Source organism: Calidris pugnax, unplaced genomic scaffold (genome assembly GCF_001431845.1).
Source record: "Calidris pugnax isolate Ruff unplaced genomic scaffold, ASM143184v1 scaffold358, whole genome shotgun sequence".
NCBI classification, from domain to species: Eukaryota; Metazoa; Chordata; class Aves; order Charadriiformes; family Scolopacidae; genus Calidris; species Calidris pugnax.
The window spans coordinates 208,112-232,110 of NW_015091091.1; the positions used below are offsets into that span (position 1 = coordinate 208,112).

At 43.4% G+C, this 23,999-nt stretch overlaps 1 protein-coding gene across 7 annotated transcripts in view; it reads left to right on the forward strand.

Moving 5' to 3' along the window:
- ARL14EPL (ADP-ribosylation factor like GTPase 14 effector protein like) overlaps nucleotides 1-18,119 on the forward strand; it is a 25,484-nt gene extending 7,365 nt beyond the window's left edge. For 3 of the 7 annotated variants that reach the window (XM_014957884.1, XM_014957887.1, XM_014957885.1), the window contains 5 exons: nucleotides 8,525-8,606; nucleotides 12,533-12,651; nucleotides 14,101-14,240; nucleotides 14,606-16,368; nucleotides 17,198-18,119. In XM_014957884.1, coding sequence (XP_014813370.1) covers nucleotides 12,541-12,651; nucleotides 14,101-14,240; nucleotides 14,606-14,828 — 474 coding nt within the window. In that variant the 5' untranslated portion in view covers nucleotides 8,525-8,606; nucleotides 12,533-12,540 and the 3' untranslated portion in view covers nucleotides 14,829-16,368; nucleotides 17,198-18,119. Of the gene's footprint in view, nucleotides 1-8,524; nucleotides 8,607-12,361; nucleotides 12,652-14,100; nucleotides 14,241-14,605; nucleotides 16,369-17,197 lie in introns of those variants that run through there. The other 4 variants (XM_014957888.1, XM_014957882.1, XM_014957883.1 and 1 more) reach the window with 4 other exon arrangements.
- The last annotated feature ends 5,880 nt before the right edge of the window (nucleotides 18,120-23,999 follow it).

A 23,999-nucleotide genomic window follows, 5' to 3' on the forward strand; every position in this document is an offset into this window, starting at 1 on the left:
GGTGAGGATTGTTCTGGCCCAGGTGCAGAACCTTGCACTTGCTCTTGTTGAACCTCATGAGGTTCACCTGGGCCCACCTCTCCAGCCTGTCCAGGTCCCTTTGGATGACATCCCGTCCCTCTGGTGTATCGACAACACCACACAGCTTGGTATCATCCGCAAACTTGCTGATGGTGCCTTTAATTTCCCTGTCTATATCATTGATAAAAATATTAAACAGCGTTGGCCCCAGCACGGACCCTTGAGGAACACCACTTGTGACTGGTTTCCATCTGGACTTTGAGCCATTGAGTACCACCCTCTGGATGCGACCATCTAGCCAGTTCCTTATCCACTGAACAGTCCACCCATCAAATCCGTACTCCTCCAATTTGGCAATCAGGATGTTGTGGGGGACTGTGTCAAAGGCCTTACAGAAATCCAGATAGATCACACCCATAGGTTGTCCCTTATCTTCTGACCTAGTCACTTTATCATAAAAGGCCACTAGGTTAGTCAGGCAGGACCTGCCCCTAGTAAAGCCATGTTGGGTGTCCTGGATTACCTCCCTGTCCTTCATGTGCCCAAGCATGGCATCTAGGAGGATTTGTTCCATGATCTTCCCAGGCACAGAGGTGAGACTGACGGGTCGGTAGTTCCCAGGGTCCTCCTATCTACCCTTTTTAAAAATGGGTGTGATGTTCCCCTTCTTCCAGTCTGCAGGGACTTCACCTGACCGCCATGATTTTTCAAATATCATGGAAAGTGGCTTGGCAACTATGTCAGCCAGTTTCTTTAGGACTCTGGGATGTATCTCATCAGGTCCCATGGACTTGTATATCTTCAGGCTCCTGAGTTGATCTCGTACCTTGTCTTCACTTGACTTTGTCACCCTGGTCTCCAACTTTTTTGTGAGGCAAAGAAGTCATTGAGAACTTCTGCCTTCTCCTCATCTGTTGATACAAGTTCCCCACTGTTGCACATCAGGGGGGGTACATTTTCTTTAACCTTCCTTTTCTGGTTAACGTACCTGTAGAAGCCTTTCTTATTTTTCTTTACATCCCTTGCCAAGTTCAGTTCTAGCTGTGCCTTGGCCTTCCTGACCTCATTCCTACACATCTTGGCAGCATCCCTATACTCTTCCCAGGATGCCTGTCCCTTCTTCCATTTCCTGTGTAGCCCCATCTTGCCCCTTAGTTTGACCAGCAGATCTTGGCTCAACCATGGTGGTCTCTTGCCCTCCTTGCCCATTTTCCTACATGTGGGGATTGAGATCTTTTGTGCTCTATAGAGAGCATCCTTAAAGATCTGCCAGCTTTGTTCTGCTCCCTTGTCCCTGAGCGCCGTTTCCCATGGGGTCCTATTTACTAACTCCTTGAAAAGCTGGAAGTTTGCTTTCTTGAAATTTAGAGTCCTAACTGTGCTTCTGGTGAGCTTCAAACTCCTTAGGACAGTGAACTGCACTAGGGCACTAGGGCTTGGTGAAGCGGCGGCAGCAGCCTCACCAGAGTGCGGTGCGTGACAGGTGAGTTGAGGCAGGAGGTGGTGACCGGAGAGGCCCGGCCTTCTCAATAACGAGAGCTGAGCAGTGTGCGAAATTTCGGGCAGCAAAGAGATAAAACCATGGTTACAACTCGGCCGAAGGCTGTTAAAAAGACTGAGCGTGCCCAAACAGAGGCCCCACACAAACATGCAGGCACCCAGGCAACGGGCTGCAGTGAGTGCTGGAGCCTGGCACTTGCACTGGAAGGCTGTGGAGTCAACACCTGTGTGAGGTGTGAGCAGATCAATGATCTGCTTAGTCTAGTGGCTGAACTGAAGGAAGAGGTGGAAAAACTAAGGTCTATAAGGGAAAGTGAAAGAGAGTTGGATTTGTTGTGCGAGGCTCTGCAGATCCCCTCAGGAGAGGGAGGTGACCCAATGAGCAGAGGGGAATGGACACAGGTGCCCGGTAGGAGAGGCAAGGAAAACCTCTCACAGCCCCCCTCACCCTTCCAGTTGCCCTTGCACAACAAGTATGGTGCACTGGATGTAGAAGGAGAGGCAAATGAGAAAGTAGAAGAAACATCATCTGAGGGGTTGCCTAAAGCAAACCAGCCCCCCCCTCATATCAGTACTTGTACCCTAAAAAAAAAGAGGAGGGTAGTTGTTATTGGGGATTCCCTTCTGAAGGGAACAGAGGGCACCATATGTCAGCCAGATCCTTCCCACAGGGAAGTCTGCTGCCTCCCAGGGGCCCGGGTCAGAGATGTCACTAGAAGGCTGTCTAGTCTGGTACAGCCCTCTGATTACTATCCATTACTAGTTATGCAGGTGGGAAATGATGAGGTTGAAACCAGAAGTTTAAAAGCAATCAAAAGGGACTTCAAGGCACTGGGAAAACTAGTTGAGGGATCAGGGGCACAGACAATTTTTTCATCAATACCTTTGGTTGCAGGTTGTAATACTGAAAGGAATAGGAAGTCATGCATGATTAACAAGTGGCTTAGGGAATGGTGCTACCAACAAAACTTTGGGTTTTTTGACCTTGGCGAACTTCATACGGCACATGGTCTGCTAGTAACAGATGGGGAACATCTGTCTCAGAAGGGCAGGAAGATCCTGGCACATAAGTTGGCACGGCTTGTCAAAAGGGCTTTAAACTAGGCTTGAAGGGGGAGGGGGTTAAATACAGGAGCACTAGAGACGAGCCTAAGGACACCCTCCAGCCTGCCATTGCACTTGAAGCAAGAAATAATCATAGGATTTATGGACTAAACTTCCCGTAACAACATTTTACCCCAAAGCTCAGTAGGTCCAAACCATTTCCTTTCAACCACAAGTAATACTCTTCCTTTCTAACCACTCTTCTTCATTATTCTTTTGTTATCTTTTTCTTCTTTCTACTAAACAAAAATCTTAGTAAGAAATGCCAACATGTAAACAATTTCTAAAACCAATTTTAAATAAGAAATTATTTTCAAATGATGTCTCCTGACTAATATGTGCCTCTTGGCTGACATTCTGTATTGCAGAATAGCAGCACAGTTTTCATGGCAGAGGGAAATGTTGAAGGTGATTGCTAGGCAATATGCCTGAGTAGGAGCAGATCAAAATTGCTCTTGCTTCCAGAGTCTGCACATTTGTGTGACATGTGACCTCAACAGCTGTACAGTGGCAGTTCTTGCTGCTGTTGAGTACAATTTGAGCAGAGAGGTTTGGAGAGTGGCAACTGGGAGAAGGAGAGGTGCATGGGAGGAATCCAGGGCAAGCTGGGAAAGCTGCTTTATTGTGAAGGGCTTTGGGGTGACAAGAGGTTCACTGAAAATGAGTTCAAGGACATGGATGGGAGGAAATGAGCTTTTATAGTACTTATGTGGACTGTGTAGGTGTTATGGGGCACATAGTTGCGAAGATGTGTGTGTGTATGGGACAATTTTCAGTGAGTGGAGGTGTGTCAGAGGAAAAAAAAGTAGATATGATGGGAAAAGACCCCATTTTGCCTTAAGTTGTACCCTCTGCCTTGAGAGTGGGGAGATTAAAATTTTGCACTTGTTCTGCCTTTACAGTATGCATGCATGACAGGGCAGGAGACTTGGCAGGTGGCAAGAATGTGGAAGGCATTGTGCAGTGGAGAGTGAGGGACAATTAGGGTCTTAGGAAAAGGTTACAAGGAAATGGTTTGGACCCCTACTGAGCTTAGGGGTAAAATGTTATTATAGGAAGTTCAGTCCAGAATAGTTGGGCAGGGAGCATGAAAAGAGATGAGAGAACCAAGAGTCCAAAGAGGAGACAGGAGGAGAAAGCAAATAAGGGAAGCTGTAGGAGCAAGGGAAGATCCAAGGGGAATGAAGAGAATGGTGTAAAGAGGGAGAAGTTCAGGCTCCTCTTAAGTGAAGTGCTTGCCCTGCCTCCTTTTCCCATAGAAACTCAATCTGAGCTATTGTGAAGGATTATGTTGTATTCTTTTGGATCCTGTGTTGCTCATCTAGAACAGGGCCGATAAGCCTTCAGGTGTGTCCTTGCCCCAGTGGTAGTCATCTGCAGTTCCTCACCAGTGTCCCTGCCCTGGCATGAATTCTCCACAGGCCTCAGTCACCTTGGAGGTGTCCTTCCTCTGACATCAAGCACCTTGCTGCAAGCGTGCATCTCTAGCTGTGTCTCCTCCAGTTTGTTTCCCTCGTTTTCTACTGCCCTCTAATTGGTCTTTCTTAAATAAGTTTGAGCAGTGGTGCCATGTATTCCTCTGACTGGCTGCAATTTTGGTGTGTGATGGGCTGTTTTTGTCCATTTCTGAGCTGGCTGGACAGAGCTGTTAGAGCACAGGGCAGTTTCCGGCTCACCAACAACCCCAGCTGCCTAAATCCTGGTAGTGCTCATCAATACAGTCCTATAGTCTCTGCTGCAGCCACCATCACCAGCTGCCCCAAAGCACACAGCTTCCAGTTTTCCTCCGAACACCAGGGCTGGCACTAAGAAATCCTGTGTTGCCACTTGTCCCTCTGCTGCCGCGCACTTTCCCTGCCGATTTCTCCATCACTGTGAGCCAAGCTGTTCCCAGTAGGAAGAGAGACTTCAGAGCTCTTTAAGTCAAGGTCCAAGAGCACCAGCCAACTGCTCCTCTGCACCTCTGGGCACAGCTGCCCCATTGCCCCACTCTGCCTGTGCCCCCTTTCCTCCCTGGCACCCTGAGGAGCGTCCCAGGCAGGTGAGGAGAAAGCAGCTCGTTGTGGAGACTGGTAGGCTGAGACTGTTGCAAGTCCCAGAAGGGTGAGTACGGGGTAGGGAAACGGTAACAGGGGTTAAAGTGCCATAAATGAACAGAGATGTGGCCCTGCCACATTCCTGTAGTGACTCACAGGGGACAAAAATAGCTGACATCTCTGTATCCCTTGGCCCAGAGGTGCAGGGGCTCCTCTGGAGCTGGGTGTGATGGATGGACCCAGCTCTTTGACCAAACTAGGGGTAGTTTGGTTCAGGCTCCAAAGGCAGTAAAGGCCTGAGCCATAACCATGCCAAGAACTTCTCTAGTTCCAACCTGTTCTCTGAAAGCTCACACAGGAACAGGGTGGCATGGGGACCATTGATGCATAAGAGCTTGGAAACTGGAACACCGACCATGTGATTAACGTAAGAATAGCAGGTGGTTCTTCCAAGACTCATTTGTCAAGGAACAAAAGAAGTTGTGGGTATAAGGAGTCTCATGCTTACGTTTTTCATCGCAAGGTATTTGACTGCTAGCCAACCACTTTATTCCATAAGTATGACAGCCTAAGTGTGCCTTCTTTGAGCTCTCCCTGCTAAGCAGCTGGCTGCATGGCGGTGATTTCCCCTTGAGCTAGGACGCCTCTCAGGGTTGCTCCTTGAGGCTGAGCAACCCTCACCAACTGCAGATCTTTCGTAAGTGACCAATATGGTGCATAACCCTGTATTATAATACACTAAGCTTTTGTACTGTTAAGTTTGAATCACTCTTATATCCTCTGTGCAGTATGAAATAGAGTGAACTTTGCCACCTGTTAGTCTCACTCCTTGTAAGACCTTAATTCAGTAAAACCACTGGTGCTGCTACTTTTGGTGGTGGTTCTTCAAGTGGTCAAAATCTCACCCAGGACAGAGGGACAATGGGCTCTGCTCTTTTGGAGGTCATTGTCTTGTTCTTTGTCATGGGGTGCTCTCTGAGGCAAGAACCTGAGTGGGGATGGTGGGCTGACCTTGGCCAGCTGTGGGATGCCCATCCTGATGCTCTCCCTCTCCTTAACGGGGAGAAAATGAGGCGAAAAAGCTCATGGGTTGAGGTAAAGACCCGTTACCATCATGAGCAAAATGGACTTGTCATGGGGAAATGACTTTGATAGCGAGAAACAAAACCAAAAATTTGAACACTGCCTTCCCCCATCCTCCCTCCTTCCCAGGCTTATCTTCATTCCCAACTCTTCCACCTCCTCCCCTCCAGCAGCACAGTGGAAGGAGGAATGGGGGTTGAGGTCAGTCCATAACCACTCTTCTCTACCTCTCCTTCCTCCTCCTGCCATTCCCCTGCCCCAGCGTGGGGTCTCTCCCCAAGGCTGCCTTCCTTTCAGGGAACATCCACCAGCTCCACCATGGCCTCTCCAGAGGGCTGCAGGGGAGTCCCTGCTCTGGCACCCCCAGCACCTCCTTTCTCCCCGTCCTGCCTCGCTGACTTTGGTGCTCAAGCTGCTGTTGCTCACTTCATGGTTTTTGAACCCTCACTCTTCTGCTGGTCTTGCATTTTTGCCCTTTCTTAAGGAGGCTTTCCCAGAGACACTGCCAGCTTGGCTGAGGGGCTTGGACACATCCCACCGACTGGAACATCGCCCGGACACAGCTGGCACAGAGAGGGAGATAACGCTCAAAGAGGGAATGTTGTATAACCTATATGTGACAGCGGGGACAGAGAGGGAGGAGAGCGTGGGGGAAGAGGGGCGAGCAGCCCCCCATAACGGGAAGAGGAGGAGAAGGGATGAGATGGGGACCTTGCTGGTGGGACACCTGGCTCCCAGCGGTAACAAGCAGCCCTTGAGGCTGTGGGGAGGTTGGCATCAAGCCCTGCTGCCAAGGCAGCCCCGCAGAAACCAGTCAAGATAATGATAACTCCACATCTCTGGCTTTGGGATGGGGAACAAAGCCGTGGATAGTAGGAAGCTGTGCTTCTTCCTCCAGCCTTTCTCCTGTGTGGAAGACTTGGTGCTAAGCCAGGCATGAGGTGGTCTCTCAGCATCTGGAGTGCAGGTGAGACTGGCCCGTGCTGGGCTGGTTGACAGGCAGGATTTGCAGTCTTCTCTGGAGAAAGGTTCTCGGCATCTCCACCACTAAAATTATCTCCCTGCCTTTCCCATCCTTTCGCCTTGTCAGTTCTGCCCTCCCCCATGACTGTTGCTGATCTGTACATTCAGAAAGGAGGAAACAAGAGGCATAAACACCTGATATACATGGCAGATTAGAAAAAAATTGGAGTAGGGGTAGAAGGAAGGGGAATTGAATTATAAAATGGGAGGAATACTACTAATGCCCCATTCTATGTTAACATTTTAACAATGAAATCATAGAGCCCCAAGGAACTGTTCCCCAAGGGGATTAGGACACTGATTTTCAACACTGAAAAATACTTTTTTTTTTTTCTCTTCGGCTGCCCCTTTTGTGCTGACTGCAGGCTGCTACTGAGCACACTGCAAGGCAGAGTGCACTAAAGTGTACAAGGAACAATTACCAGGAAACTCTAAAGAAATTTAATAAATGTATAATCATTTATCTGCTTTTCTTCTCTCCACCCCCCCAAATAGTATCATCTCTCCCGAGGCATATTTACAGTCACATGCTCGTTGTGGGGAAGACTTTTCCCTGTAGGAACCATTAGGAGTTTCACCACTAGAATCAACCTCTCTAAATGTTGTCTAAGATTTTAATCTACATATATATCCTTACTCATAGCCTAGCACCCACTTATTGTCATGTATGCTATGATAAACAAATATCATAACCCATCCACAAACAATGCAGAAAAAGTTCAGCTACACGTGCATAACTATTAGATAAATGAAAGAAAAGGAGATATTAAGCATAAGTTGGTTTAATTATAAGTTTTGTATTTACAGAGTTAACAGTTCCTGTTTTCTCCATTATGTAGAATATGGAGAAATCAGAACAAAATTGCAAAAAATATTGGAGAATAAAACAGGTTGTAGTTTTTTGCTTGTGGCTTGCTGTTGTATGAGTGCCTTGGAGACTTTCCCTTGAGGGATTTCTGTTTTATTTTTCACAACAAGGAAAACAGTCTGTGGAATAAAATGAAGGTATGTCTTGCAGTATTTAAATCACCAGAACTAGAATCACCTGCTGCTAGAACGTTACATGAGCTTTTGGTTTTAAAAGTGTTTGGAGAGAAAGAAAATAGTATGGTAAATCACAAATTTACTTGCCCTCAGACTGGGTTGTGAAATACCTCGGAGAATGGATGGATACATCTGATGAAGATAAAAAGACACATTGCACTATCTATCTGAGCCTAACACAAGAATTTATAAGATTTGACAGTTTTGGATATTTATTAGGATTTAGCTGTGTTCTAGGGAAGAGTAATGAAAGCCATAAGTGATTGCAGCGCACTGGAAATTGGAATTTGGAGGTATCAGGCAAAGCCTGAGTTGTCTCCACTAGCACAACAAACAATCCTGAAAGGTGGCAAGCTGAACTATGAGTTCGTTTGGGGAGCATATTTATTTGATGACTTCAGACTGTTGGAGATCGTTAACAGAATCCAGAGTGTTTTGTCTAAAAGCAGTTATTACAGGTTTTTGTTTACTTACCTTTAAGAAAAAAAAATCCCATTATTTGCTTTGTAAACATACCACAGATGCAAGTAATAAATAAGGACTCTCATCCTAGTTTATATAATTTCTTTATTTCCACTCTTTGTGCTAAGTACTACTTCAATGCCATAATTAATAAGACAGAAAGTGTGAGGTGCTTTAAGACAGTTACCTGGCACTGTCTTCAGCCTGCTTCTCTGGGGAGCATTATTTTGACTATTTGTCTTCTGTTTCAGTCGCTCCGGGGCTGATGTCATACTTCCACTATCAGAGGAATTGTGCAGCAGTAAACCTTCACTGTGCCAGCCTCTTCCTTTGGTAAGCACAATCTAAAATTCTGGAGAATCTCCTTTCTTGTTGTCTGCTCTGAACTGAATGTACTCCCTTCAAAACTGCAGGTTTTCAGAAGGTAAGTTTGGCAAATCTCTTTTGCCTATTGCATGACAACCAGAATGTGCACATGATTTTATTATTCTGTCTTAGATTTCAGCTAAAGGATTCCTCACTTCCAATTTTGGCAGATAGGCTCTGGGTTTGGCAGGGAAAACTCATGAGGATTTGTTTTATTTCACTGGCAGAGGGCAGGATTTGCTCCTTTTGACTCCTGTCACAGAATGGGACATTACTCTGTCACCATGTTTATCAGTTTTCTGGGCAACCAGCTTACTTACAGGAGATCAGACTTATTTATTAATTTGGTCTGTGTTACCTGGCTGGCTTCAAGGCTGTCTTCTGAATACACATGCACATTTGAGGCTATGAGAGAAAGCATGGACTAGTTGGTAAATGGATTTTCTACATCTTTACAGCTCAGTCCACAGTTGATCCCGAGGAAGATTAATTTATGCTCATTCTTAATTTGGCTAGCACCAGCTGTCCCATAGAGATTTTAAGATGCATACTCGAACATGCCACAAACCTGACTGCTGGTTTCCGAGCCGTCAGATACCTCTGCAGGCTATGAGGAAGAGGGGACTATTGCAATGGGTCAGTCTAATCCATGTGTCCATAGTGGGATTAAAGCCATAGAGAAAAGACCTTGTCTTACCCTGGTAAAGGTGAAGACCATGCCTACAGACCTCAGCCAGAAATTTTGCAATGGCATGATCAAACACAACTTGAATATGTGTTCACTCTGGCAAGCCCTGCAGAGATGCTAGCTTTAGGCTGCTGAAATCAAGCAGCCTGAACTATCTGGAATGCTGGTCACCACATTTCACACCAGCTGAATTATTTAGCAGTGCAATCTGCAAGGATCATAAATAGGAATATTAAATTCTTGAAAGAGCAGATACAGGAAAATATTTCTTTTATGAAAATTATAAACAAATGCAGTTCTTTCCAAATCCCAACATCTTCTGAAACTGTTATCTGAGCAGAAACATCTGTCTCTTGGATAAGACCAAGTCTCTTTTAATATAACACTGCCTCTGATTTTCTTCCTCCCTTAATCTGCTTTTAGCCTTGTCAGCTGTGCCAAGAGTCTGTGCTGAAATTGCCAGTTCTCAGCCACACGCTATGGCCACAGTGGGATGTTGAGGTGTGTGGATGATCACCTCCAGGAATTACTTGCTGTATTCAAAAGGTGTGGGAGAACACAGGTTTCAGTGGAGGAAGAGTGTAATTAATGGTTGTCCTCAGAGTTGAAATTTTTATGGAAGAGACTAGTGTTCAATGCATTGGCCCTGGATTGTCACTATAGCCAGACCAAAAATAGTATATGAAAAAGGTCTGCTTCGGGACCAGGAATACTTTCCTTTGGATAATTAGGTTCTGCAGACTTGAGAGTGGATGTCTGAGTCTCATACTTTCCCTCGTTCCCCCTCCCCCTTCAGAACATGCTGTGGAGGATAATCAGTCCCATGAGTCTCAACAATTTCTGAATCTTGCACAGTTTCCTAGTCACAGTCTGCTTCATTTTTGACTGTCTTTCCTGGAGATTAAAATTTAACACTTTACCTTTAAAATGTATATGGAGACAGAAATGTGCTATATTTTCTGTGCAGGACGCTTTCACTGAGGTGCAAGGGCATTTGAAGCATATGTTTGGAACAAGAGGGTTGTTTCTTTTCTGCTGGTATTTAAACAGTGGCTTCTGATTTTGGGTGTTGGGCTCCAGATAACTGCTAGGACCTAGTTTCTAAAGGAGTCAAATATTTACAACAGTAGAGGCCATGTGGGAATTCTGCACACTTACGCTGGTAGCTGATGATGGCTGGTCTGATCCTGAACCATGTACACTATAATAAAACAGGCACTGTGTCATGGTTTTGGCCACATTTACCAAAAGCAGACTGACAGATGGCCCTTCCCTCCCCTCCCCCCAAAAAGAGAGGAGAGGAAGAGATAAGAGCAAGGGCCTCTCTGCATACCATTCCTTGGCATGTGGCACAAACATTGGTCTTATCACTCTGAGAACGAGCAGTTTTCTGCATGACACGCCGTTGATTTCAGAGAGTTAGAAGAGGCCTGGCTAAGATACAAAATTACTGAACAGAAAGTTGGTTCTGTTTTACTTCAGACTGGAACACACGGATGATGGTTGTGAATACTCATAAAGTGTTTTAACAATGCTGGATGCATGGTTGGACACAAGAGGAGATGGAGGAAGCAAATCCTTATTAGGGCCCCAACTTGAGTGCAAATGAAGAGCAATCTCACTTTCTCTGGAGCAGTGGTCTTCATTCTTGTTTTATTTGTGGGTCCCTAGCAAATTTCCCTACTAGGAAAGCAGCGTCTCCCATACAGCAAATATTAATTGCCTGGTAATAGATTTATTTTTGTAATCCTAGAAAGTCCTAGTCCCAGGACTAAAGCTGTTGCTGTACAGCTTCCCGTTCTGAACAGTGTCATAATCTCGGTCGTTCTTCAGGTCACCAAAGAGGAGAAAGTGAAATCTTCTCCAAAACGGGACGAAGGCTGTTCTTTCCACTTCTCAAAACAGCGTCCCCTCCTGCTGGGGACCCTCACAAGGTCCCTTCCTTCTCATTGCTTTTCCCACTTTGACTGTCGGCCTGCACGAAGGGGCTGCAACAGTGCGGACTCAAGGCCTGGACTCCTCTCCTGCTCCTCTCAGAGAGGTGCTGGCCTTTTTGGCAGTGGTGAAATGAAGATCTTCTCTTTGAGAGGGTTTGGGAAACAATCCTGACGTGCAGGGTAACTGCACTACCTTTCAGAGTCAATGGGAAAGACTGGGCAGCAGCTGGGGAAGGGTTGGAGAAACTCTGAAAAAGCTCAAATATTTCTGGTGATTTTTGGGGTTTAAGTCTGAGCCACTGGAACTGCACATATTGCACAAAAAGTTTTAACTAAGTAGCTTCACAGGATGGGTAAGAAGAAGTAGCTAGCATCCATCCTGAACAGTTGCCAGCACCATTTCTGTGTGCTGGGGGACAGGTGACGGATGCCATTTGTAGGACAGACCCACAGAACCCAGAACCCTCCCTGAGTGCTTTGCTAGCAGAACGAGCGATGCACTTTTCTTCTGTTAAACCTAAGAGTTACACCTCCGATTTATACACAAAATCATTCACAAAGCGGAGGACTGAGGTTTAAAAGCCAAGAAGTTTACTTTTAGTCCGTTGGTTGAAGTCTTCAGGAAGAAATCGTCAGTCTGTAGGGATCAGCCTGGTTTCTGCGGGCACAGCTCCTACACAGGCTTTGGGTGCCTGTGAATAGCACCAGAGAATACGCTCAGGCCCCTCTTGTCCCCGCTTCCCTCCTCCACACCCCTCGGCTGCCCCTTTTTTGAGCCCTGCGAGGAGCAGCGCAGCCAGGACAACAATGTCACCTGCTGGTAAGAGAAATGATTGCTCCTGAGCGCTGCCGCCTTAATTTCCACTGCACATCCCCCGTTGCTTTTGTGTATTCTGCAAGAATTCTGCTTCTCACCTTCACATCAAGCACGTGTCGATGCGGTGAAGAGGTGGCAGTAACATACACGACAGCATTTCCTTAAATTTCTCTGTCATTTAAACACTAGAACACTAGAGATCTTCCGGGGTTTTCTTACAGAATGGCTTTGGTGATACAACTTTTGTTTATGTTAGTTATATTATTTTAATACCTCTTTAAAATTGAAAGTAATACTGAGCCACATTTTTTTCTGTATTTGCTGTTGGTTAAGAATACATAAAAGCCTATTATGGATATCACCTGCTCACCTTAAAACCTTTAGTTGAAAGTCTGTGGATGTCACACTTCCGTATATGTCTAACACATACGTATGTATGTATTTCACAAAGGTGGCCAAATGAGTGATCACACAGAAGAAAATGGCAAGAAAAGCATTTCTGCCCAGGTAACATCTGCAGAAGGAAATGTCTCTCCCGCTAATGACTGCTCAATAACACAAAAACAATTGGTATGACTTCTCCAGTACCATTTTATTACCAACATACTTACCATTGTCTTCAATTTCTTCCACAATTACAAAAAGAAAAGGCTGGAGTCAATAGGGAAATATCAGTAATAGCAACAGTGAAATGGGTCAAGTTTGCAGTGCAGGGATTTAGAGGGTCAAGAGCACTTCTGAGCTCAAATGAAGTAGTAAGTAGGGAAATAGGAGAGTATTCTTAGAGGGAGGACTATCTCTATGGCTTATTATTTGTTTCCAAGTCGAAACTGCATAATTTATGATCATACAATGATGATGCTGAAGAATATTTTCTGCACTGAAAGTCTCCCATAGACTCAAAAGCAGAACTGTCTGAATAACGTAGGTGCATGAAATTGCCCTGTAGGTTTTCAGGAGGATGTAACTGAAGATGCACAGCATCAACCACCTTGTAAATAAATGCAATCAAGTGCATGGATATTTCTAAATCACTGTATCAGCAGATTGGGCTGAACTGCCTCTGCTTCCCCCATGAGAAGCAATGAAGGCACTCGTTTGTGAAAAGTCACTGTGGGCTCTGAAAGGAATGGCATCCTCCAGGGGAGCTGAGGAGCTGCGAGTCAGACCCATTTGCCTAAGAGGAGAAGAGATATATTTGCATGTATGTTTGTGCCTTTGCTTATATGAAAGTGTATGTTCAACGTCCACAGTCATTGTCCAAAGACAAATTGCTTGACACAATGCCCATGTTTGTTCACACTGACTTTAGACATGACTGTCAACATACACAGGCTATGTGGAATAGCAATACACAGCGCTGATGTTTTAACCTCCAAAAATATTCAGCAGTTTTAGCTAATTGAAAGCATAACTTCCATAAAACAGGCGAGAAAATGCTCCTGCCTATTTCTCAAAAACTGCTGAGTTTAGCCTATTTATTTTTGCATGTGGTTTTTTATATTCTTCACTTGTGCAAAAGCTTCCTTCTTGCAGTAGTTGCTCCTCCAGACACTTCTTTTGCCCCCCCAGATTATTTGGAGAAAGAGGGGTCCTAGACATCTGAGGGAACAGTGAAGATGAGGGCGAATCCACTTTACATGCTTATAATCATAGTAATTGTTTTTACGTTATGGATGAAGTTGAAGGAAAAAAAAAAAGTTCTGTCTTTCACAAGACAACTTTCAAACTCCATGCCACTGTATAAGAGTCATGCCTTCAGAGTCATGGTTGTTGCCTCTCTTGTCAGGATGCAAAATCTGTCAAACAAATACTCAATTAACAGTTAGACAAGCAAACGTGTTAAACAACATTATCTTAATTTAGGGCGAGTTTTGCTTTATTTTCCTACCTGTGTTAAGTTCCCAAGAATATGAATATTAATTTTAATGTTATTTGAAAGGCAGTGAGGACACTTGGCAGCTAATAAATATGTGTTCCAACTGTACTAATCAGAAACTTTCTGTTGTTTATTTATAGCAACAACTTGAAAAACAATTAAAATCCTTAGCCTTTCAAAATCCAGGACCTCAGGTAGCTGACTTCAATCCTGAAACGAGACAGCAGAAAAAGAAAGCACGCATGTCACAGATGAAACAAGATTTTTTTTATAAGCCCAAGTAAGATGTACTAATTTATTGCATATTTTCCTTCAAAAAGTGGCTGGTATGCTATTTACTGAATATAAATGAAATTAATAAAAGCATTAATATCTTGCAGGTAAATTTTTTACTGCATAGGAAAGCTATGCTAGGAAAACAAGCTTTTTCTGTGTGACTGAATAGTACTATGATTAACTTCTTTGGCATACTTTAATTTTTAATAACGGTGGCTGTTGCAATTAGGATATAATGCTGGTATGTCATTATGATGTGAGGTTGTTAAAGAGAAATATTGGTTCCTAGACAAATGTTTGCTACATTTGGTTTAGTCTTTGAACACGTTGAAGCATTCTCTGAGAATCACTTTTTCTTCTCTTTCACAGAAGTACAAAGAAGTATGACAAACATGGCAGGCTGCTTTGTAATAACATCGATTTGTGTGACTGCCTGGAAAAGAACTGCCTGGGTTGCTTCTATCCTTGCCCCAAATGCAATTCAAACAAATGTGGACCAGAATGTCGCTGCAACAGGAAATGGGTTTATGATACAATTGAGACTGAAGCTGGCAATGTGATTAGCACGTTGCCATTTTCTATCCCTGATTGATTTTCTTCTGATAGAAGATATTTGCTCAGGCACAAAAACTATCTTCACATTAAAGCAGATCTTGGCTTTATGAATTGTCTCTAGTGAAGTGCCTGGCAGTGGTGCCTGTGCTTCTTTATTGCTGTCTACCCAGCAAGCTTTAATCTTTCCCATTAAGTAAAAGTATGTATTTCATTCTTCCTCAGCTTTGCAAGCTTTACTGAGGCATCTAATCAGTCCTCTCTAAATCTTGACTTTTTAAAACAGGAGGTGTCTGGACTGCAGTGGGAAGACATTTTTCTTACCCTGGGAAGTTGAACTATATTACTTGTAATAAGCTTATTTTCTTGCTGATTTCTCTGCTTGTTCATTTGCTCAGATGTGTGACACAGCTCTCTCTTTTGTGAATGTTTCTACAAGTGTCTTTTCCTTCTTATGTGTTGATGTCTTGTACAGATGAGGCAGGTGTCATTTGAGATAACATTGTTCTCTGAAACTAGGTCGCTACTTTCCATGAGTATAAAGCAGACAAGAGTGGAAACGACTCTGCAGTTCTTTCTTGCTGCCCAGGCTGCAAGACTGAAACCATCATATTCAGGCAGCAATACTTTTTTTTTTTATTTTTATTTTTTATTACAGTATATGGCACACTCAACCTGGATCAGTCATTCATTATACAGCTAGAGGTAAGCAGATCAGATATTTTCGCCTCTGGACAGAAAAGTCTCTTCAGTTCCAGGAGCTTCATTTTCACACAAGACATGGCAGGTTTCCAATACCATAACTTACACCCAGTCTTCTTATGACGTAGAGTTTCTCACCCTTTTTGAGGATCTTGATGGAGGGAAGGCTGCAGACTGCCGCAGGCGTTCTCCAGGAAAATGCTGCTAGTGATGGAATTATTTCCTGGGCCCAGTGCTCGTTGGTTTTGAGGAAACTCTCCCAATTTTGAGTGTGGCAGCACACTTTTCTCCTACAAGAGGCCATTTGCTGTGGAAAAAGACCTCCTGCTCCACGGCAGAGATATCTCCCAGTAGAAGAAACTTCCTGGAACAGATGTCAAGAATGCCTTAACACGGCAATCTCCTTCTTACTTGATACCTCAGAAAGATTTGTTGCTCCTCTCAACTAATGATACATCAGTACTTAAGCTTGTAGCACAAAAACACCCAGAAATAATTGCTATGATGGTTAAAACACTCTGGCAGTTGGATCTGGTCCTCTTCTCTCATACAACTTACTGGTCCAGAACTATCCTTTGACTTGTGCTGGGAGTCCAAATAGCCCACATTATCCCTGAGCTATATTTCTTAAGGTAAGTGGAAATCCTGCCAATATAGTCAGGGATTGGTTTCTTGTTCCAGGTGTGCTACAGACTCATTCTGGACTTGGTTGAATACACAGCTCTTCATTGAATAAACAGCTCTTCAAGAACAGACAGGAAGATGGCAGCCTTTCTTTGAAATAACCTCAAGCTCTGAAATAGACAGCTTTGAATTAGCTTCACTTCCTTTCTGCTTAAAGGCAAAACTCCAAATAGTTTCTCAAGTGGATTCATGTGGTAAGGCTCCATGTTAATTTTTTTGAGTAATGTGATTAAATCCAGATTACTGTAAATCTTCAGAATCTTATTACTGAATTAATTGTTGTTAACTTGTGGTTTTTAACATGGACCATGCCTCTGTCACAATCTAACAGAAGTCCATCACAAACACACTTAGTGCAATCTTGTAAATATAGCACAAAACCTGAAAAACAGAAGTGAGAGCCAAGATAACGATAATGAAATGTGAGGATGTTGCAGAGGCATTTCTGCTGTGATTTGACAATGACTATCATTGCAGTGATCCTGCTAACTTTTCCCCAATTCCAAACAAGCAGCTGACAGTGCACAAGTATAATCCCTATTAGGGCAGTCGTACATGGAGGGGAGGAGGGGGAAATGAGAAGGGAAAAGACCAGTGTCATACATATATTTATACTGATTGTGAAACTTAGTGGTTGGTTCATGTGTATAGGAATAACAATAGAGTGCCCATATCTGATAGTTTTTGTTAGGCACTTACACAATGCCACACTGCATGACATTGTGCCGTTAAATAAAATCCCTTACCAGAAAAGGCAGAGAATTTTTATTAGTCTCTTATGAAATTGGCTGCTCCCCAGATGACACTAGATCATTTTTTTACCTCATAAGATGTCAGGCTCAACAGAATGCATTTTTTCCCTATGGAATGTTTGCTTCAAAAAGCTTATTTTTAAAATAAGGGGAAGCAGATCAATTAACTATTCCATAACGTCCTTCTTCTCTCTTATCCACTCTGGATTATGCACATTCAACAGTTTGTGACACTGACAGTTAACTTTGCCTGTCTTTTCCTTGTCCACAGGCTGCTCCGGTCATGGCTACGAGTGTTCCCACTGTGGCTTAAGGAAAGACGAAAGCACAGATACATATATTAAACCATAGCCTAGCTAAGATACCATCTCATTCTCCTGGCTGAAAATGGATTCAGTTTGTTTAGTTTGAATTCATTGTGCCTTCCACTGTTATTTGCCTTGTTTACAATCCGTATCTATCTGGAAGGAGATATTCACCCTCTGCTTTCTTAGATGTTATTACTACACTGAATTCAATCTCAAGGAAATTATTCATGTGCCCCTGTATGACTTTTGTGTAGGCAAAGACTGTTCTTTCTCTACTAACCTCCTATGTGCTTGGGCACAGTCCTGTTGGGATGCTCTCAATTCCAGGAATTCCACTGTGCATCTTGTGCTATTGACAATCTTGAAAACTCAGAAAAAAAACCCAGAAGAGCTATGCACAGCATCTTGTTGTTTGCCATTGTTGCACTCCCTTGGACTTAAAGCCAGAAAGTTGTCACTGAAGACACTTCTTATTTAATGATTTGTCTATATTTCTTGATATGAGAAGTTGTCACAGCTCTGAAGAAAAAAAAAAACCACAATCAATAGCTGTTCTTGCATATTGTATTGGATACTTACAGCTGCTCCTGAAACAACAGCCAATTTAAAGGAAATATTAATAAAATTATCATCATGTGGCTCAGAAGAGGCCACAAGGAAAGTGAAGGCCATTAGATAATGACTTTTAAGATGCACACACACAAAGATGTTAACACAAAGAACAACCTGACGCTTTGTCAGATGGGTTAAGCCAAGGGAGTTCTGAGTAAGAAGGCAGAAAGCTGTGTGGGGTTACAGGGCTGAGCAGGCAGTCAGCTGTCGCAAGGCCACCGCTCCCATGCCTGTCTCTGTTTCCATGCTAATAAATGGGTGAAAGCATGCTGACTTCTCTCTTGCTCAGTGTTTGTAAATCCTTCATGCAAAGTTCCACAAGGAAAACTTAGAATGATTTATATAAGTCCTTTTATGTAAAGGCTCTGTGATTACTAATCTACCATCACATTAACATAGCACCTCAGATTCATTGACTAGCGATACAACAGATTATAGTACTTTAAAACAACAGAAAGAAAACAGAGATTTTTTTTTTTCCCCAAAGTAAGCTCCCAAACTGTGTAAGAAAGTGTGACAGGGTTCCTGATTAACGTTAGTTAACTGCAGTACATTGCATGATACTCAGTTTACCTACTGTGCCTTAAAAATGATGAAGGACTGTTAGCTCTGGGAGAAGTCAGATCTGTGGTTCCAAAAAGTCTAGATATTTCAGTCATAATCCGAGACCACTGAACTGTCCCTCCTGGTTTAAAATGAACTTGTGCATACGGTGAGGTGCCATTCAATTCCATTGCCCCTGTTGGAGAAGAGTTAAGTCCATGCTGCTGCTGAACTTACACTAGTATGTGCTAGCATCTGTCAAGGTGAGAGCTCTACTGTTAATATTTGCCAGCCTCTGTGATTCATACAAACACAGAAAGGCATTTCAAAAAGAGAAAAACAATACACTTTGAACTCTTTTCCAGACAATTTTCATGATCCTTTTAACACCTCCTATAAAGCACAACTGAACTATCTATATACATCCACAATAGAGTAGAATAAGATTTGATTCACTTCAGTGGGAAAACCAGAAGAGCTCGACTAAAGAAATATAGACTGATACTTTCTAGATAAATATTTAAATATGCTGTGGATAAATTTCTGCACTAAAAGCATTACAGTTGCTGCAGCTCTATTGAGTTACTGTTCATGACCTGAAAACATTTAAAAATTAATTATGCATGTTTCAATAGACTATTTCATTGGATCCCTTTCTGTTTGGAAAAGAGATGTATCAAGTCTGAGCTAACTGTAACTTTGGACATTAGTTAGAACATGGTATTTACATTTCATTAAGCCTAATTTGTAATCTAGGCATGAATCACAGAAAAAATTACCTGTCCTATCATTTGCAGCAAGCAATGCATCTTTTCTCCTTTGGCCTGCCCCTGCTTCCACTTCCGCTCAGGTGCAAAGGTAGCAATGCTGGTCCCTTGACAGGATCACATCTGTTTGTGTTATAATGGGATAAATTAAGGCCTGTTCTTCACAGCTGAATCTCCTGTCTGCTCACAGCTGCTTTTGATTACTGAAGCAGGCTATGCAGGCCTGATTCCCATTGTGAAAGCACTGTGTCACCCAAATAATTGGACTCCCTTCACACAGCTAGATGTAATAGTGAATGTTCACATATAAATACAAAATAGCAAACAATAAACGTGCATATGGAACCAATAAACTAACAGTCCCCTGCCCTTACTCTCTCCAAGCACAATCCAAGTAGTCTTGGTGATTTTAATGAGATTACTCATTCAGTGGAACGCAAATAATGATACAGAAAGAACAGCAGATTGTTTCGTAATGACAAAAGTTATTTCTGATAGACATAATTTAAATAAAACACTTAGAATGCACTTTACAAAAAAGAATTATTTTTTCAACCAGATTCAAAAGTTGAGCTATTTAACACTAGGTAAAAGGCATATACAATCCCTGCCACACAGATTTCATAGAATCATAGAATCGTCCAGGCCGGAAGGGACCTCCAAAGGTCATCTAGTCTGACCCCCCCGCAGTCAGCAGGGACACCCCCAACTAGACCAGGTTGCCCAGGGCCTCGTCGAGCCTCTCCTTGAATATCTCCAGGGATGGGGCCTCAACCACCTCCCTGGGCAACCTGTTCCAGTGCCCCACCACCCTCACAGTGAAGAACCCTCTCCTAATCTCCAGTCTAAATCTGTTCCCCTCCAGCTTAAAGCCATCGCCCCTCGTCCTGTCACTACAGGCCTTTGTAAACAGGCTCTCCCCAGCCTTCCTGTAGCCCCCCCCTCAGGTACTGGAAGGCAGCTATTAGGTCTCCCTGGAGCCTCCTCTTCTCCAGGCTGAACAGCCCCAGCTCCCTCAGCCTGTCCTCGTAGCAGAGGTGCTCCATCCCCCTGATCATCCTCGTGGCCCTCCTCTGGACCTGCTCCATCAGGTCCATATCTTTCCTATACTGAGGGCTCCAGACCCGCACACAGTACTCCAGGTGAGGTCTCACCAGAGCAGAGCAAAGCGGCAGAATCACCTCTCTGGACCTGCTGGCAACGCATCTTTTGATGCAGCCCAGGATGCGATTGGCCTTCTGGGCTGCAAGTGCACACTGCCTGCTCATGTCCAGCTTCTCGTCCATTTAGTTTGCTAATTTCAATTGCTTAAGCCACTTGCAAGTTGCAAGTGAAAATTTATGTAAAACATTATTGGTTTATTTTCATTGAGTTATAGGACAATTATTTATTTCATAAATACTGTCAGGGATATTGTACGATCACATCTTGAAGGAGTTTGACATTTTTTGTGTGTGTACCTTCAGAAGTAAGGACAAATAACAGAGCTGAAGATGGCAGAAAAAGGAAAGGCTTGAGTGTAGACAGAATGGCATTGCACGTAAGAGGCTATGGAATAAAAAGTGGATCAAAAGGAGCCACAGAAAAAAGAAAACAATACACTCAAAGAAAACAGTCTCTGGTAGGATCTTGAAAGCCTGTAGTCTTCAATGCTGGATCAGCTTTACTTACTTTCTACATATTTACTACCCATTTTTCATGACAGATGCTTGTCTCTGTGTTTTAAAACCTCTAATGAAAGAGGTTATTCGATGTTCTCATGCAATTTATCACAGTGCTCAATCAATCTTGTGTAGAAGGTATTCTGTAGTTCCTAACTTTACATCATTTTCATGCTCTATATAATCACTTTCACCTGATAACCATAGAAATATTTTAAAAAGCAGAGTCTAAGTGAATTCTAACTGAGGGGCCAGGTGATGAGAAAAGTCTGTAAAACAAACCAAAATCAAATAACGTGAAGGCTTGTTTGGTCTTTGTAAAAGAACAGAACACACAGTTCAATTTCTGGAAATGCAAAGTAGGGGAGACTGATGTTTTCAAGACTGTTGTAAGGTTCGTACCTGTCATTAGCAGCTAAATGCTCTCAAGTCCCAGTCACTGATGCCTAAGATTTTGTCATAGGATGTGAGCACGTTAATCCAAAAGCCCATAAAACATTCATTTGCATGTCTGAGTGGAATATTTTGAGCCAAAATACAGGTAACAATTACATCTCAGCTAGATGGATAGTTAAGAGAACTGATAAAATACATTAAAATGTGTAATGTCATTAGCTCAGTGAAACAAACTATTATTCCCATTGGAAAACTGGATCACAGATGCAAACACAAAACAATAATAAATGAATGGATGTATGAGAAGCCACAAGTTTATATAATTTCTTTCTAGGAACAGAAAAGGTATTGGGAAAAAATATTTAATTTTGCACTTGACAGCACCTTGTCAGGTTAGCTTAATTAATTCCAATCAGGCGCTTTCTTTTCTTTCTTTCATTGATCACAGAATAATACAGAGTAGAAGAAACCTTCAAGGTCTCATGTCAAAGCTTCTGTTTGAAGCAGGTCCAGCTGGAGCAGGTCACTCAGGATCCTGCCCTGTGAAGTTGTTAATGGTCATTGTTTTTTGACTATTCATTTTGACTATTCATTTGATGCAGCAAAGAGTGAAGGAAAACACTTTAAACTAGGTCCATATGATTACAAAACCAGAGAATTGGCAGCAAACCTGAGTGGTGCATCCAATATCTATATCAGATGGAAATTATTTTTAAAATAAGTAAGCAATTGTCTAGACTTCCAGTCGCCCCTGCTCGTTTTGACTGAACAAACTTTATAAAATTCTGCTCTTGGGGGAGATTTCCTAGAACAAGAAGTTACATTATTTCAGCATGGAGTGAAACACTCATTCTTCTTTTCCAGCTAAATAAATTTCTTGCAAGAATATTGTCTTTTCATGTTTTACAAGAGTACAGAAAACCAGATGTATTTGTTGAATGCTATTATATTTCACCCCAGAACAACAGCTCGAAAAAATGTAGCTGCCTTTCATAACAGCCACTGTGAGTCCAACTTGTGGTAAGAGGTATAGTATGAATGTTGTCAAAGTCTCAGCCAGGAATTCTCTGCTTTAAAATTCTCGTTGGAATACAGCCAAATTTGTCACTGCCTTTTCCCTGAAGTTGGTTTTTAAGGCCATTTGAGTCTATTTAAACAGACATCATCTTTTCAGATGTCCTGGATGAAATCCTGGCCCTATTGAAGTTAATGAATAAAATCCCCTCACTTCAACACAGGCAACATTTTTTTACAGTACCTCAAAGTTTTTCAGCTTTTTCCCACCTGCCTTTTGAGCCTACCATAATTTATGACCGTACGCTAATTAACCCTTTGGGCCACATCTTATAAACCTTTACAGCCACGTTCAGAAGTCTTGTGCAGAGTTTTTTAATATTTTCAGTTGGCTTCCTAGGTAAACAAGGTTTACTCAGTCATGCTGCCCGTTCCTCTGTTTGCTTCTCCTGTTGTCTTTTAGCCCATTTTTTCCATTTCAGCCAAATCTGCGAGTTTCACACAGCTCATGCGTTGGCGGTATGACGGAGTGGGGAGTAACACCCCTGGGCACCAGAGGTGTCCAAAGTCAAAGTTAAAAGTATATCAAGAAGAGGGAAGGCTTCAAGCTACAACAGGGTAGGTTTAAACTGAACATTAGGAAAGGGTTTTTCACAGAGAGAGTGGTAGGGCGTTGGAACAGGCTGCCCAGGGAGGTGGTTGAGTCACCATCCCTGGATGTGTTTGTCATTTAGATGTGGTGTTGGGGGATACGGTGTAAGGGAGAACTTTGTAGAGTTGGGTAGATGGTTGGACTCGATGATCCCAAGGGTCTTTTCCAACCTAAATGATTCTATGATTCTATGACATGGTTGGGGCACCAAGGCACCTATCTGATCGTCAGCAGGACACGAAACCAAGCAGCGTGTCTTACGTGTTCTGTTGCGGCTGCTGACTTTAGACTTGTCTATGACCACAAAAAAACCCCAAAACTTTAAAGATGAACCAAGAGTGTCTCCAAAACTAACCCTGCATAACGCGAAAATACTCGTTGGTGAATAATGAGCACGCTAATCAGGTAACCCCACCCCCCAGGTGTCTCAAACATAAGCTTAGATGCATGTGCAGAGTTACTGGTGTTGAAAGAGCCATTTTTGACCAACCAGATGTATTTTATCCTTATAAATATTGGGCGGTTTGAAACGTGAGGTGTGCTGGTGGCTGTCAGATGCTCGGTGCCCCGTTCTGCCGCATTGCAATAAAACCAAGTACCTCGACGGGCTCTTGCCCACCGGGTGAAGAACCCTCGTTTAAGGACACTACCAGGACCTCTGTAAAATGCTTATCGAGTGCACCCTCAGTAAGTTCGCAGACGACACCAAGCTGGGTGGCAGTGTCGACCTGCTGGAGGGTAGAGAGGCTTTGCAGAGAGATCTGGACAGGCTGGATCGATGGGCTGAGACCAACGGGATGAAGTTGCCTACAGAAGAGCCGGAGAGGGACTCTTTACAAAGAAGAGTAGCGACAGGACAAGGGGCAATGGTTTTAAGCTGGTGGAGGGGAGATTTAGGTTAGATACTAGGAAGAAATTCTTTACAGTGAGGGTGGTGAGGCACTGGAACAGGTTGCCCAGGGAGGTCGTGGATGACACATCACTGGAGGTGTTCAAGGCCAGGATGGATGGGGATTTGAACAACCTGCTCTAGCGCGAGGTGTCCCTGCCCATGGCAGGGGGGTTGGAACTAGATCTTTAAGGTCCCTTCCAACCCAAACCATTCTATGATTCTATGATT